The sequence below is a fragment of the Maniola hyperantus genome, chromosome 10 (assembly GCF_902806685.2).
Source record: "Maniola hyperantus chromosome 10, iAphHyp1.2, whole genome shotgun sequence".
NCBI classification, from domain to species: domain Eukaryota; kingdom Metazoa; phylum Arthropoda; class Insecta; order Lepidoptera; family Nymphalidae; genus Maniola; species Maniola hyperantus.
The window spans coordinates 2196103-2213550 of NC_048545.1; the positions used below are offsets into that span (position 1 = coordinate 2196103).

The 17448-nt window shown below is 39.3% G+C and overlaps 2 protein-coding genes across 3 annotated transcripts in view; both read right to left on the bottom strand.

The window, feature by feature from the left end:
- Nucleotides 1-17448, bottom strand: part of ChT (choline transporter) — a 447845-nt gene that overhangs the window by 316981 nt on the left and 113416 nt on the right. The window lies entirely within an intron of this gene.
- The window catches only part of VAChT (Vesicular acetylcholine transporter), a 42413-nt gene that overhangs the window by 7594 nt on the left and 17371 nt on the right, over nucleotides 1-17448 (bottom strand). The window contains exon 3 of the mRNA XM_034972521.2: nucleotides 235-3707. Coding sequence (XP_034828412.1) covers nucleotides 1780-3567 — 1788 coding nt within the window. The 5' untranslated portion in view covers nucleotides 3568-3707 and the 3' untranslated portion in view covers nucleotides 235-1779. The remainder of the gene's footprint in view (nucleotides 1-234; nucleotides 3708-17448) is intronic.

Below are 17448 nucleotides of genomic sequence, written 5' to 3' on the forward strand. Positions count from 1 at the left end.
ATTCTAAAACAATTTATCATTAGACGTTGTTTATTTATTCATTAGTTGAAATAACTTTACTTTGCAAACATAAATTCAGCAGTTTTTTCTCAAAAATACTTTTCCTAAACCCTTTTCGCGCGCTTGATTTCAGTGAAAATCATCGTGCCTCTCAACTTTCTCATACAATGTCAAGTGAAAAGCAAACATGTTACCCACGTGCGCTGCCAATTTTGGTCGAGCGTCCTGCGTCACCTTAATAGAGCTAGAGACTTCAAAATGTAATAATCAAATCTTAGACACAGCAATAATGATTCTATTACACTTCAAATAACTATTATAGCTTTGACGTATACTCTCGTATCTGACAAAATATTTCACTCGACCAATTTATTTTATGTAAGTAATGAAACCCTGACTATTATTTAGTCAAGTGTCATTATGTGATGAATTTTTAATCGTTTGAGACATTTTTCAGATACACCAGTATTCGTAGGAGCCATTGAGCCTAACATAATAACTGAAAAGAATAATTATACATGATAGACGTAAGTGCCGTTTTTAAATGTACATATTTTTAGGCCCTTAACATCTTACTACATTTTTACTAGATTGCGACTTTTATTTTCTTCTTATATTTACAAAACTACTAAATACTACGCTTAAAAGAGTTCAATATAATCTTAAATTGCTTCAAGAATAATTTTAATATCTTATAATAATAGCGTTATATCGAGTTTCAATGTCTACACGCACACGTAAATTTAAATTTTTATAATACGCTTATTTATTAATAATAATATAATTTATCTTAAAATATAGTGAAGTAGTGAGAAATAGATATCTGAATATCAAAACCAAATGGTTTCATTAATACCGCAAACGTTGAAAAGTTGTAACAGTTTGAACAATATTCGTACAATATCAACAAGAAACGTTAGAGCTGCCTACAAAGTCACATCTACCACTTGCGACAGTCTTGATAGGTATCAAGAATTTACTGATGCGCGAGTTGAATGCCATCGGGGCCTGAGTTTTATTATTATATCGGCCAAGCCTAGCTAGCATAGCCTAAACAAATATCGACCAAATAAGCTAACTAGCAAGTTTATTATCTCAGTGTGTGAAAAACGACAATCTCTTTAACAACTAATTAGGTCACATTCACACCAATAATGCTCACTTAGTACATTGCTTTTTTGCAACTGTCGTGAGTTATATTCATTACCAAGTTTATATAAAACGGTTCAACCCACGTTTTTTGTCGGAGTATACCCGGCTAGTTTCAGACTCGTATGATGCAGTCCTTATTTATTGCCCTGTTTACAGCTATCAATACGGTGGCCTCATGATGGCTCAACTTCATCTCCTCTTCTTCCTGCTGGTCTCTATCGCTGGCGTAATCCAGGTATGCAGAACTAATGGTGTTGTGTTCCAAGTTATACGATGGCGTTGTCTTGACGATAAAAATAAACAAGCTTATAAATAAGGACGGATCCGAAACTAGTCTGACATACTAAAAAAATGAGTTGAGCCGTTTTATTCACGAAGTATTGATGGCACTCATCTCGCAAGCTGTCTGTATATTTTGTAGTGGTTATATTAAAATTTGGTGTCATTTTGTAGGCAACGTTACACTACGGTATAGTTAAATTTAAGCACAGGTAGATAATAGACATCTAGTCAGACACTAAACAATGCCGCCTGCTGTTCGCGGCTCAGTGATCGAAGTTAACTATAAGACATTTATAAATACACAACAAGTAAATTCAAAAATATAGACAACAATCCTAAACAGCTCTAGAAGCCTTGTCGGAAGGGGTTCCTGATGGGAGGCTGTGTTGGGGCTGGAGGCACGGGGGCGGGCGGGGGAGCGGCGGCGGCGGCCCTGAAGGGGTTGCTAGCTGTGGGCTGCGGCTGCGCGGGCAGCTGCCTGGGCTGGCTGTAGGCTTCCTGCTGGTAACCCTGCTGCTCGTACCCTTGAGAATAATTCTGATACCCATCCTGGTAATTATCGTATCTCGAACTGTCCACGTCCGACTCCTGCACCTCTTGGGGCACATTACTATACTCCAAATGATTCTTGAATTCACCATTCACAGGCCTCTGATCTTGCATCGTGTACGTCTGGTACTCCTTGTCTGGCGGATCAGCCATCAAAATGTTCGCCTCGTTCTCGAACGGCTTGAAGTCATAAATGTGCCTGAGGTACATCAGCACTGGAGCGTATAGTAAATTACTGAAGGCGATAAAGAGATTCAAAGCCGTGAACCCTATCATTTCGACGACCTCTCCGGCAATGATCGGCCCCACAGCGTAGGCGAAAGAATAGGATATGTCTGCGATTGCATAGATGCTCCCGTACACGGAGACGTACCGAACGTCCACCAGATAACCCAGAGTCGGTAATAATGCGGTATCGATGAGAGCGATGCCGAAGCATATCCCGCAGATTGGTATCATTAGCATTTTGTATGAAGTTGCGAATGGAATAATAAAACAGCATAAACCTTCTAGCGCCAAGCCAACCGCTGCCATCAGCCACTGTAGGTGAGGATACTTCTTTGCCATTTTAACTGTTATGACTACGCCGAGGACGTGCGGGAAAAACGCCGGCAACCAAACCATTCCAATCTTCCAATTGTCTTTCGTTAGATTGTCTTCCATCCACAGTGATATCGTCGGCTCGAGAAATGCCAACGCGACGTTTGACATCATCAGAGCTCCGGCGCAAACGGCAATATACGGATCTATTAAAAGTTTCCAAATCGGCGTACCGGGAGTTTTAGGTTCGGCGGCTTCTTTCATTTGTGTCTTTAAAGGTTTCATCACAAGGAGGAGCATAAATCCGTCCAAAAGGGATACCAATGCGAGGATAAGGAAAGGTACTTCTTTTCCGGCAAACTGGTACAGAGCTCCTCCAAAAGGTGGCGCAACGAGACATCCAAAACTGATAAATGCAAGTGCTATACCTAATGCTTTTGAGCGTTCGTTCTCTTCTGTGAACCTGTCAGCGATCATGGCTAACCCGGAAGTGTCAGCGAAGGCGGATCCCACACCTTGGAGACTTCTCGCGAAAAACAACATTCCATAACTTCTACCGCAAGCAAATATCGATGTAGACAGAAACATTATGATAAGTCCGATCATCATAGGTATGTCGTACCCTATGCGGTCAATTAAGGCACCGGAAAAGGGGTTAACCATGAGCTGCACTATCGCCTTCGACGCGAAGAGAACTCCCGTCGCTGATTCTTGTCCTTCGTGTGTGGCTGGGATGATTTTCGTTGGTATAACAGTTATGTTGCCTACTATTATAGGTTCTAAAGTGACTACATGATCGTAGGCCTCCTCGCCCCACGCGCCGATATACCGTAAATAGTCCGGTATGATCGGCACGATGACCATGTAAAGCATGTTGTCTAAGAGAAGTGCTATGGCTACTATGACTAGAATGATCTTTCTTTGCGTGGTGGGCTCCTGGATCTTCTCCCATAATATCTCGCGGACCTCCCGCACTTCTAGGTTTACGACAGGAATAACGGAGCTGTCTATCTTCCGCCATATCGACTGTGGTGGTTCCGCCATCTCTGAATCTTCAGTGTAACTTATGGTGTACTTCTGTATTGCAAGAGACTATGAGCATGGTACTGCCTCCTCTTTAGTTTAATCGGTCTGTGTTCATTTCATACGCCCCTCGCCGCGACACTCGATTGGGACTTCGGAACCTGACAACAAACAGAAATGATCATTTTATTTTATCATTTCCTCTTCACATGAGTTAGGGATGCCCGCTGGAGCGAGCGCACAGTTTCAAAAGGAATTTGAGTCGATCTTTGTTTCTGTTAGTTGACATGGTTCCTCTATCCCGGGTATCTAACGTCGGCAACTTGCAAAGATGATTCAGAGTCCTTTTGAACATAGCACTACAAACATATAAAACATTTTAAACATTGGCGATTAAAAAAATACGAATTTGACGTGATCAAATTTACTCGGACGTATTAAAACGTTTCGTGTACTAAAGAAACTCAACAACAACCACGTGTTCGGCAGGTCGCTCAGGATTAGAAAAGGAACATTGGGCAACTCTCTCTTTTGAAAGGAAACACTTGAAAGGAGAAAAATTAGAAGAAAATTTGTCTCAGTATACTGAATAATAATAATAATAAATATTATAATATAAGTTAGTATAAAATATTAAGGAAAAAATAGAATTTCTCATCCATCTTCCAAAGATGCCCTAAGACCCAGCGCGTGCAAGACCTTCCTTATTTTATAAAAGCTGAACACTCCCCAACACTGGGAGGAACGTTTGTTTGGATCATGATGGCTTTGGGAGATAATAAAGGTGTAAAAAATCCTACGTCAAAGAATAAAGTCTATTTTTTTGTAATTTTCTTCATAATAGGTAATATTAGAAATCACGTCATGCATTGCCAGACACTTAGTATGGTGGCAACCCCCTGCCAGATACCTTTAAAGTTTAATAAATTATTATTAACGTTTAAGGGTGTCTGGCGGGGGTTCTCACGACATCAAGTGTCTGGCAATGCATGACGTGATTTCTAATACTACTCCGAAGGAAAAAAAATCAAACTTTATACTTTGACGTAAGATTATTTACATCTTTATTACCTGTTATTTCCCAAAGCCACCATGATCCAAACAAATGTTCCTTCCAGTTGACAATACGCAGAGAAACTTTCAGCTTATATGAAATAAGGAAGGTCTGGCACGCACTGGCTCTCTCTCTCTCTCTCTTTCTAAGAAACTTCATTAGGCCGAGGCTGAGTGTTTGTACAAACGGTTTTGATGAGACTACGATTGTAACGACTTGTTTAGCCTAAATCCAATTTGCGTCAGGCGTCGTTGTGAAGGCAACCTCGTTACAGCTACAATGGGGGACTTTCCTACTTTTCATTTCGACGAAAAAAGCTTTCCTTGCCAATCGGTAATTCGATATTTTGAGGATCATTCGATGCTGTTAAGTAGGTACGTATTTTTCTTACTCTGGTTGTGTTCGTTTAAAGCAATTAAAAACTTATGAAAATTGATCTGTTGGTTTTTTTTTGTGGACTTATGACGTGATTATACGCTAAGCTTGGAAAATATCAGACACAAAAGGTCAAAAATAAAATACCTTTAATTTTTTTGATTTGCATGTTTTACAGATTCATTAGTAACACAAATAGAACGCGGAAATATTATGAATTGTGATACGAGAAATAAAAATGTATTAGTATAAATCCAATGAGTGACCAATTTAGAATCCTAGAATCCTAACAAAATACATAAACTTAAATGTTTTTTAGGGTCAATAAGTGTCTCTTTTGGTCTTTATACGCAATTAGGTACAATCATGTCTTATTTTTATCCGAAACTAGCTGATGCCCGCGATTTCTACGCGTGGATTTAGGTTTTAAAAATCCGTGGGAACTCTTTGATTTCCTGAGATAAAAAGTAGCCTATGTCACTCTCTAGGTCTTTAATAAACTACTAACTTAAATATACCCATGCAAAAAATCACGTCGATCCGTTGCTCTGTTGCGACGTGATTTGAAGGACAAACCAACAAACAAACACACTTTCGCATTTATAATATGGGTACTGATGTGGTACTTATTTATTTACCCCACCTGACCCTAGACTTTTGGCAGGTAGAAGCTTTGCTTGTACATTTCAATAATTGAAGACATCAGCAATACATCTTGAAGAGTAAGTAGAGAAGAGTAGCCTTTGTCCTTCCCCGGTATGCAAGCTATCTCTGTACGTAATTTCGTCAACATCGGTTGAACAGATGGGCCGTGAAACGCTGGCAGACAGACAGACAGACACACTTTCGCATTTATAATATTAGTATGGATAGTATGGATTATGGTACGAGAAGTAAAAATGTATTCGTGTTAAATCCAATGAGTGACCAATTTAGTATATATATAATGGGTACTGATGTTGGGTAGGTACTTATTTATTTACCCCATCTGACCCTAGACATTTGGCAGGTAGAAGCTTTGCTCGTACATCTCAATAATTGAAGGCCCCATCAATACAAGATATCTTGAAGAGTAAAGGAAAACGTAGAAGCATCCTTAGCGCAGGGCGTGGGAGGAATTTCAATGAAGGAAATCCCTAACTAGAGTCGGAAGGGTTTCTTCACGGTCGATATAGCTAGTAATGTTTTGGGCAATTGTTAGAATAAATTGGGCCTTTAAGAACCTTTACATTCAATACTTTTTTTAAGGTCTAAAGTTTTTTGTAAATAAGGTAGGTTTTGGTAGGTGAATATTAATTATAAGCTCTTTTCAGACAGTTTTTTTAGGGTTTCGTACCTCAAAAGGAACCCTTATTGGATCACTTTGTTGTCTATCTGTCAGTCTGTCTGTATGTCTGTCTGTCCGTCTGTCCGTCGTGTCTGTCAAGAAAACCTATAGGGTATTTCCCGTTGACACAGGATCATGAAATTTGGTAGGTATGTAGGTCTTATGGCACAAATAAAGGAATAAATCCGAAAACATTCGTGTTCATGAATAAATAATTAGTATTTTCAATATTCACTGATAAAGCAAGAAGAAAGAAGAAGGCCACGTCTTAGCCACTAGGCTATCACGGCTTTTTATCAAACACCCAGTCCTAAAACGTATAATCAAAACACCTGTAAAAATAAATCACGAGTAGTGACCCACCCAGTAATTTCGATTTACCTAAAACTGATTTAAATCTGAGGCACAACATGCAAAGGCTACGTTAATAAAAATGGGTCATGGTTCAAGTGGAAAAGAAGTGTTCTTTCAATACTATAGGTCCTATTACTATCCAACTGGTTAGTGGTTGGTGGTTATCGAAATATATAAAATGAAAAGGTGACTGACTGACTGACTGATCTATCAACGCACAGCTCAAACTACTGGACTGATCGGGCTGAAATTTGGGATGCAGATAGCTATTAAGACGTAGGTACCCGCATAGAAGGGATTTTTGAAAATTCAACCCCTGAGGGGGTGAAATAGTGGTTTGAAATTTGTGTAGTCCACGCGGAAGAAGCCGCGAGCATAAGCTAGTCTAAATATATAAAAGGAAAAGGTGACTGACTGGCTGACTGATTGACTGATCTATCAACGCACAGCTGAAACTACTGGACAGATCGAGCTGAAATCAACCAATCAAACTCGTCCCAACAATAATTAAGGCGAGTCCCCGCAGCGGGTAGTGCGGCTTGTTGAACCGCTTGGCAATGTTCAAATTCTCTGTTTCAAACGTTAAATTTGAATTTTATAAATTATAGAAGTCCTGTTGAAAACCAAAATTTAGCAGGTTCTATGAAGTAGGTACTTAAAGACAAATATTTCCATGTAAAAACTATGTGCCAAGTCAGAAATTTTAGTATTAAATAGTTCGTTTTAGACTTTTATTTTAGCTTCTTTCAAGATTTTATTTGATCAGTGAAGTACTTCCTATTGTGTATCAAATTAGCACATTTCTTAGACAATGTCTTTAGGTATATTGTATATTTTTAGCAAGGCCGTTATTTAATAGTAAATACCTAAAACATTTGATCTAGCAAACCAGTTTTTTCCACTTAGCCTCGGTGACTCGCCTTAAGAGATTAGAGAGTGTAGAGAATTATCGTTAATTATCAAAACTTAAAACAAGAATTATTAAGTATTAAGCTTTTTAAACCCGTTAAAATAACTACAACTGGTAGCTTTCTCACATTTTAAAGTAAAGATAAAATACGGGTCAAGAGTCATCCAGTGAATAGCGCTTGTGTTGGCAGCGAGTTAGTAGCTCTGGAAATATAAAATATAGCTAGAATCAACGATAGAAACACTAAACTTCAGTTTAGTGCGAGTCGGACTCGCACACGAAGGTTCCGCACCATCGTACAAGAAATAAAACTTTAGAATTTATTTAATTTTCATGGCGGCTAGTTGGACATTTTATTATATTTTGTTGTTATAGCGGCAACAGAAATACCATCATTATGAAACAAAATACTCTCATTCTGAGAGGAGACCCGTGCTCAGTAGTGGGCTGGCGATGGCTGATAATGATGATGATAAGAGTAGGTAAATTAAATTAAATAGGTACTTATTTATTTTGGGACCATAGCGCAAACACACAGAAAAAACAGAAACATGCAGTACCCGTAGTATAAGATTTTACGACTCACCAAACGTTGCTAGAATTCGAGAGTCGAAACACTTCCGCGTTATAGTAAACTGGATCTTAAACGCCTTGTTTTAAAGTTCAAGTTTGTTTACACATCTACAGCCAGCGCTCCAAGCGGAAACGTTGCGAAATTAAAATCAGTGGCATTGAATTTTTGACTTCAATTCAAGGCATTTTAGGTCCATTTTACTTTGATGTTATTTTGTTTCGATTCTCGAATTCTAGCAACGTTTGGTGAGACGTAAAATCTCATACTACGGGTTCAGTAAAGGTAGGTACTTCCTATAAATAACTACCAGTTTTTACCATCTAGCTGCCGTTCTGTTAAAGTATAAGTACATAGAATAAGTTTATTTTGTAAATCAGAAGTGTAACATAAAAGCAAAGACCTTGTCGGTAAAATATGGCGTGACTCATAAAAGTTTTGATGTCGGAGTAGAAAATTGCTCACGCTACCAACGACTCAAAGGAAAGTACGAACACAATTTAAAAATCTTACGTTCTTTTTTTTTTTTTTTTTTTTTTTTTTTTTTTTTTTATTGATCACGTAAATTTCAAAAATACATTTTAAAATAAACAGTTCGCCATCCTCTAGAAACTGTTAAAGTTTATGTGAGGATGGCGAGTTCGCGTTATACAAATTTATAAAATCTAGGTAACAAACTTATAAAAATTAAAAGCTGTAAATTAGTGCATATTTGTACATATAAAATATCGTTACATGAAGCACTTCCTAGACCTAGACTAGGCATCCAAAGAGGCACCTAGATCCAGGAAGTGCCTCTTACAATTTCTTATAAAAATCGCTCTTAGTTAGTTTAAAATCTTAGTTTATTTTTATGCATCATAGTTTTTGAATTATGGTGCAAAATGTCAAAAAATACGACTGTAGTACGGAACACTCGTTGCGCGAGCCTGACTCGAACAATTCCGGTTTTTTATAATTATTAACTTAATTGGTCAAAAGAGAAGCTACAAAGGTATTCATAAGTTCACCATTATGTTTTCAAAGTGTGTGAAGTGTGCCAATCCGCACTTAGCCAGCGTGGTGGACAATGGCCTGTGCTTAGTAGTGGACTGGCGATGGGTTGAGATGAACTGTCAGCATGCCTTTCCTCCTTATAGCATCTTCATGATCAACCCATCGCCGGCTCACTACAGAGCACGGGTCTCCTCTCAGAGCGAGAAGGGTTTTGGCCATAGTCTACCACGCTGGCCATGTGTGGATTGGTAGACATGGCATTATATAGTTATGTAGTATAGTTTATGAACAACGTAGACAAACTTATATGGTTGTAAAAAACGACAAAAACGTGATGGAAATATAAATAATGACTGGTTTACTGCAGAGGGGAGCTCTGCGCGACCCTAACGGAATTATATTGAAGGTAAACAGACGTATTAAAATGGAATGAAATTGCAATTTCTATAGAAGCGCCACCGCTCGCCGCACCCCGCTGTTCTCAGCTACAGGGCGTTTCAGATTTCTAAGTTCAGTTTGGTGACTGTACGCTTAGTATAAGACTAGGTTATGCCCGCGACTTCGTCTGCGTGGACTACACAAATTTCGAACCCCAATTTAACCCCTTTAGGAGTTGAATTTTCAAAAATCCTTTCTTAGCGGATGTCTACGTCATAATAGCTAGCTGCATGCCAAATTTCAGCCCGACCCGTCTAGTAGTTTGAGCTGTGCGTTGATAGATCAGTCAGTCAATCAGTCAGTCAGTCACCTTTTCCTTTTATATATTTAGATTTTACGTCCCACCAACGTCAAAGTAAAATTTAATGCCACTGATTTTAATTTTGCAACGTTTCCGCTTGGAGCGCTGGCTGTAGATGTGTAGACAAACTTGAGCTTTAAATCAAGGCAGTTATAGATCCAGTTTACTATAACGTGGAAGTGTTTCGACACTCGAATACTATCAACGTTGGTGAGACATAAAATCTCGTACTAAGCGTACTGATCGCCGACGAGTAGCGGGAAACGAGTTGAGCTAAAAATTAGAAACGACCCCAGAAAATATTTATAAAATATTGTCTTGACTCTAGGACCTAGGACCTAGATGCTCGGATGACATCAGACGAGTCGCAGGGAACCGCTGGATTCACGCGGCGCGAGAGACCGTCAGAGACCTGACATGTGAAAGTCCCTACAAGAGACCTATGTCCAGCAGTGGACGTCTACCGGTTGATGATGATGATCTTGTCTTGACCCAAGTCTGTCAATAGCCGCGACAGACAAAATTTTGAAATAATAATCCGCGAAAATCACGGTTTCCTTAGAAAAGCAGGAAAATTTACGAAAACCTGTGACATCTGTCTGAACTGTACGAACTGTCGGGAGCTTTGGAGTCATCTCCTCCTCCAAAGCCCCCCCTCACAGCGGTTCGCAGCCCGCGCAGCTCGCAGTCTCTTGCGCGCCGCGTCGCGAGCAGAATCCCTTTGAAGAAGGATCCCGGATGGGTGCAGCCCAGCTTGTAAAGCTATGTGTATTATAGCTTTATATGACTGACGATAGTTTAAACGCTAAAATAATCTATGACGTCACTTTGGGAATAATAAAATTTCATAAGACCCCCTGTAGACACAGTCGGTGTCTTCAAAGGGCAGGTGAGGGCGAGGTGTAAGAGGGTGCGCACTCCCGGGGGAGGGGGGGAGTGACCTTCCCTAAAAAGACTAGTCAGAGTCACCTATAAAGTGATTTACAACTTTAGGACTTAAAGCATATGATAGGTTTTACCTTGGAATTTAATCGAATTTTGTACCTTGCGTGTAGAGATGTAAGGGAAGAGTTCTAGAAAATTCGGAGTCACTGAGCATCACGTGCCTACTGGTAGCCTTAGTGGTTAGGACATCGCCCCGAAGGTCGGGAGTTCGATCCCTCGATGTTCGATCTCTAACTTTTCGGAATTTATTTGCGGTTTAAGTAATTAAATGTCACTTGCTTTCACGGTGAAGGAAACCTGCATGCCGGAATGTTTTCCATAATGTCCTCAAAGGTGTGCGAAGTCTGCCAATCCGCACTTGGCCAGCGTGGTAGACTTTGGCCAAAAACCCTTCCCAAAGTGAGAGGAGACCCGTGCTCTGTAGTAAGCCGGCGATAGGTTGATCATGATGAGCATTACTTCATGGAGTAGAAATAGCACTCTTATTCGATACAAAGGTTTCTCCGGTACAAAGTTTATCCTATGGTTGTCTGGCAGAGATCGCTATGAAGTGATAAGGTCACACATTTTGCACTAGCACGAGTCTCCTTTCAGAATGAGAAGGATTTGGTCATAGTTCACCACGCTGGCAAAGTGTGAATTGGCAGACTTCACTCACCTTAGGGAACTTATGAAGAACTTTCAGGCATGCAGCTTTCCTCACGATGTTTTTCTTCACCATTTATTTTGACTTGTTTAGTTTGACTTTGAGAACATTATGGAGAACAAGTCATGCAGTTTCCTCACAATAATTTAAAGGTAGGTACATATAAAAAAAGCGATCCCATGCTACCGACCTAACAGAAGGTGGGTACTCCGTAGGTTCTCTATTCTTGTCTGAACCCTCGAAATACAAAAGCTTCAAGTAGATCTTTCTAGACAAAGTGCAAGTGTGCCCGTGCCCTATCGCCGACGGGTCTCATGTTCCACCCATTATTCATATCACCCTGATTGCCTCGTTGGTCTAGTAGTTACCATGTACTACAGGTAACGAGATCCTGGGTTCGGCTCGGCGAATATATTTTATCATCATGATCAACCCATCGAAAGTGTATGAATTTGTTAGTGATTCTCTCAAATTGTTATACTTAGTTTTAGATTTAACTATAGTTAAAATTATAACAATTTTTTCGCTCCATAACCTCCAATTAGTCTCTCGTCCCCAATTAGGTACACATAATTGGGTTAAAATTAAAAAAAAACTGTGACTGTAAAATACGCGACCGCGCATTATAGTGCTTGACACGGCACTTGTGACTTGACAGAGGGCTTGCAGCGCGCTCCGGCGAGACAAAGGTCAAGTGTGGCCGTGTGAGCGTTCACAAGGGAAGCAAAGCTGCGGCACACAAAGCGATGTCCACCTGCATTATCTTTGTATACCTACTAGCCAAACAAGCGTGACTACGCTTCTGCAGCTTCCGTATATCAGCATAAGATTAATTTGGCCGCGCTACGCTACGCACACGGCATAACACGCCGCGCAACTCTTCGCGTTACCCTGAACGGGGCCTTAGTACTTGGCAAGCATAGCGCTTGACACGGCACTCGACACAGAGGGCTTGCAGCGCGCTTCAGCGAGACAAAGGTCAAGTGTGGCCGTGCCCTATCGCCGCCGGACGATATTATATCGCGCATGTGCACTAGGCCTTAACTAAGGGACATAATATAATAAAAAAGCGGTAAAGTGCAAGTTCGACTCACATACAAAGGGTTCCGTACCATTGAAGAAATAACACTTTTTAATTTTTTTGTAACCATAAATTAACTGTTTTCGGTTTTATAGGACATTGGTACCTGCATAATTGCACGGTTCTAGAATCTAGGTCAACGGGATGTACCTAGTACCTACCCAATAGATTTTAATTCCACTGACGAGTCTTGACAGACAGACAAAGAAGAGCTCCTATAAGGGAATCTTTGTTTCCTTTTGAGGTACGGTAAAAATTGAATGTGATTGATTCACTATCTTATCACAAAAATGGCATACTTTATCGAAGAAGAAAACGCAAAACAAATCCCATAATCGTAATGACGATTGAAAAGCTAGACAACGAAAACCTGGCGACAAAAAGCATACCTTTTCAACGCAGACGTCATGGAAACGGGGAAATGTAAAAGAGAAAATAAATTGGTTTTTTCGCTTTCCATTTTCAAGGGGAGAATAATGGGTAAAACTGGATTATATCGCCAGAGTCCCCAGGGCCGGTTGGGGCAAGGGAGGCAGGGGAGATCGGGCAAAAGTTGGCTAAGTCTACTGTAATCTCGTTTGACGAGTTTGGGTTAGTGTGGCCGGTTGGGGTATTACGACTTTATCTATAGGTTTAGATAACTAGCTACATTGTATTTACAGATGTTGGGGCATTATTAGTTTGTTGTAACTTGTTGTTAGTTGGGCGATGGAGAGAGCTACGCGACGCTTGAAGTTTCTCTACAACGTGATCAAATCAGAAATGAAAAGATCCGTAGGAGAACCAGAGTAACCGAAACAGCTCAACGAGTTGAGAAGTACGGGTTGTTCCACACGCCGGTCTTGCCGCCTGAATCCAGCGGCTCCCTGTGACTCGTTTGATGCCGTCTGTCCTTGTCCACCTAGTGGGTGGTCTTTCAACGTTGCGCTTTCAGGTGCAAGGTCGCTATTCTGGCACCTTGGGACCCCAACGTCAATCAGTTTATCGAACTATTGCCACATTGCCACTTCAGCTACGCAACCCGTTGAGCTATGTCGGTTACTCTAGTTCTCCTACGGATCTCCTCATTTCTGATTTGATCACGTAGAGAAACTCCAAGCATACCTAGGTCTTTTCATCGCCTGCTGAGTGACTGATCTTTTTTATGTCGAGTAGTTCAGCAATAATGAGGCCACCGATGAAGCGACAAACGTAATATGTATAATGTATATAAATAAACATATGAACGACATACACTACACAATATTATTTAAACATCCACAATATAAGGTACATGTACGTAATTAACCTTCCCATTCAATGAAAACTTTTAAATTTTAATAATGAAGCTTATTCAAGCTTTTATTTCATAAAGCGATGATATTTAATAAAATTTCAGAACACAACATCCAACCCTACATAAAATTAATTAAGCTAACAGGAGAATATTCTAAATAAACATAAAGCAACATTATTTTCTCATAATATTCCATATTATTCTAGCGCTCGACCACCCCACCTGTCTCCACCCACGCTCGCTTCGGGCTTTCTGACTCAACCGTTCTTACTCTACAAGAGTCGCTTTGCTTTTAGTTTCTAGTTTATATTTTTAGCTCATTTTATAGGGTTCCGTATCCGAAGGGCCCCAACAGAACCCTATTACTAAGACTCCGCTGTCCGCCTATTCGTCTATCAGCGGGCTATCTCATGAACCATACAAGATAGAGAGTTGAGATTTTCACAGAGTGTGTATTTCTATTGCCGCTGGTAAAAGAAATTAAAAAAACCAAGATGGCGAATTTCAAAATGGCTGCCATGCAAATTAGAAAAATTAAAAGTAGGTAGGTATAATCTGTATAATAACATTAAAAGTCCTGACTGACTGACTGACTTATATATCAACGCACTGTCTAAACCGCTAGTCCTAAAGACATGAAATGTGGAGGGTGTGTTCTTTGTAAAAAGTGGGTGGCTTCTTAAAATGATTTTTCAAAATTGCACCTCTAAGTGCGAAAAAGGGGGTTTGAAATTTGTGTGGCCCACGCGGACAAAGTCGCGAGCATAAGCTAGTTGTGTTATATCTTTTACGATGGTACGGCACCCTTCGTGTGCGTGTCCGACTCGCACTTGACTAGTTTTTATATTTTAACTAGGTGGCCTTCTGAATAAATCCCTTGGGAATTCTTTGTTTTACTGGGATAGAATGTATTGCGCGGCGGTATCGCTTCCAACTTCCCACCTCTGGGATCTTATAAAGAATTTTTTAACATAAAGTATACTTTTGGTCCGTCTCAGAACTCGAATCTGGGGCCTCATGATCCGTGGCCGAATAAGGTATCCATCCACCAGACCAACGAGACAGTCGAAACTTAGCTCCAAAAACCGTATACATTTCGATACGTACCAGACTAGCGAGTAGCAACCCACAACTTTTAAAAATATGGCGCTATTCCTTGTCTACCTACATTATAAAGGGTCTCTAAGCAAAATTTCAGCTTTCTAAGTCCAAGCGCAATAGAGCCATTCCGCTCAAGCAAGCAAGAATTATTGTACGTATGCAAATAAATAAATGAAATGTCCGCGTAAAACGGAACGCAGGGGAGGCCGGGCAATGGAGCCATTCCTCTCAAGCACTAGATAGCAGGGGATAATGCAGTCAAGGGTATCTAACTAAGGCTAGCTGGGCATTGAAGGTAGGTAATTTTCTTAATAGGTTTCGATGATAAAGTAACTAAGTTTTTGGGAACAGTTTGCTTTGGGCCCTATAACTTGATTTTACTAAAACTTAGGTAGATACTTATTTTAAAAAATCTATAAATGATGACTTTTTGCAATCGCACGTTGTAAAAAGGAAGGAAATATATCCTGTTCACAATAGTGCTCTAATTGGACCGCGTCAGTACAACCATTAAATTTGCACGGGCCATGGAATACGACACGGCAAAATTGCTCCGCGTAAAACGGAACGTGGGGGAGACCGGACAATGAAGCCATTCCTCTCGAGCACGGGAGATAGCAGGGGACTGAGACGAGCTAATTAGGAGCTTCTTGTTTGAATAATAAAGTTGGTTTTTGTGTGAATACTTGGGATGTTGTGTAGTGTTTCAAAATACGTGTAGTTTGGCGTAAATAATAATATTATTAGAAGTAAGATATTATGTTGTTAGGAATAATGTAAGTAACGTTTCATCAAACGTAAGTTTTTAGCATTAAATATGACACTATTTTGTCTAACGTGAAAATGTTACGTAATTACTAACCACAAAATAGTAAATGTTGTGACAGTTTTAAATATGATTTTTGAAAAACCTAAATCCACGAGTAGTCTAGTATTTTATTATGTGAGACACTAAATGTCTCACATAATAACCATATCAATGCTCAAACCAACTAGAAACTTGAGATTTTGCTCGTAAGTTCCACCGTAATGATTTAAAGCACTACCCTTATAATGAATTCTTCTTCGTTCTTGGTTGTACCCTCTTTCTACTATACATAAACGAGCTACCTAAGGCCCTAAGTCCCGACTGTAAAGTAGTGATGTTTGCGGATGATGTTTCTCTACTAATGGAATGCTCCGACGCTGATGAATGCAAATCCCAAATAACAAAAAACCTGCAAAATACGCGAAACTGGTTGACGGAACATAACTTGGAAATGAACATTAAAAAAACAAAAATAATACAATTTAGACCATACCAGAAAAAAACCTCTCGAATTAGGAAACTTAACAAAAGAAATAAGTATTGAGGAGGTTGGGGAATTCAAGCTTCTGGGCCTAACAATCGACACTCACTTAAACTGGAAACAACATATACAAGATGTCAGGAAGAAACTTTCACGATTTGCATATGCCCTAAGTGTTCTTAAGGCAAACACTAACTACGAAACAGCGCTATCTGTATACTACGCTTATGCTTACTCGTGGATTAAGTACGGTATTATACTTTGGGGACAGAGCACAGACGTGGGGGACTTATTTATTGCTCAAAAAAAATGCATACGAATATTAGTAAATATTAGGCAAAGAGACAGTTGTAAGCCACATTTCATAAGAAAAAAGATCCTGACATTAACATCTATATACATAATGGAAACAGTTCTGTTTGTTAGGAAACACTCACACTTATACAAAACATTAGACAGTACATACCATCGAAACTCGCGAAACAAGCACAACCTGGCTCTTCCACATTACAGCTTACAAATAATATGCCGTAGCAGCCCGTATTACAGATCAATCATTATTTATAACAAACTTCCCAACGACATTAAAGAAGAAACAAAAGAAGTCACCTTTAAGAGAAAATTAAAACAATGGCTACTACAAAAATGCTTTTATGATATACAAGAATTTCTAACTGCATAAACCTCAATAGCGTGACGCACCTGTAAATGACATCTGATATTGACATTTAACTATAAGACCTTGTAAGTTTAATAATTGCAACATAACCATAACTAAATTAAATTCTTACAGTAACTATTTTTAAATATTTTATTCCATTGACAGAGACTTAATCAGACCATGACAGCAATTATTTAATACTACTATACTTTGACCTTATTTTTATTTTGTACTAATCTTGCTTTATAATAAATTCTAGTCAACATTCTCATAATATAATAATATATAAGCATGCAAATGAATAATATTTAATATCTAGTAATGATAATTTTAATAATTTTAATCCTATTCGTATTGTATCTTTAATATTTACCATTTTATTGTACCTAAAATTGTATTTGCAATACCCTGACAGGGTCTCATGTATTTAGCTTTTAGCTTTAAGCACCCACCATCAATAAATGTAAATGTACATGAAAGCAAACAAATAAATCTGAATCTGAATCTGAATCTGAATGCGAAAGTGTGTTTGTTTGTTGGTTTGTCCTTCAATTACGTCGCAACGGAGCAACGGATC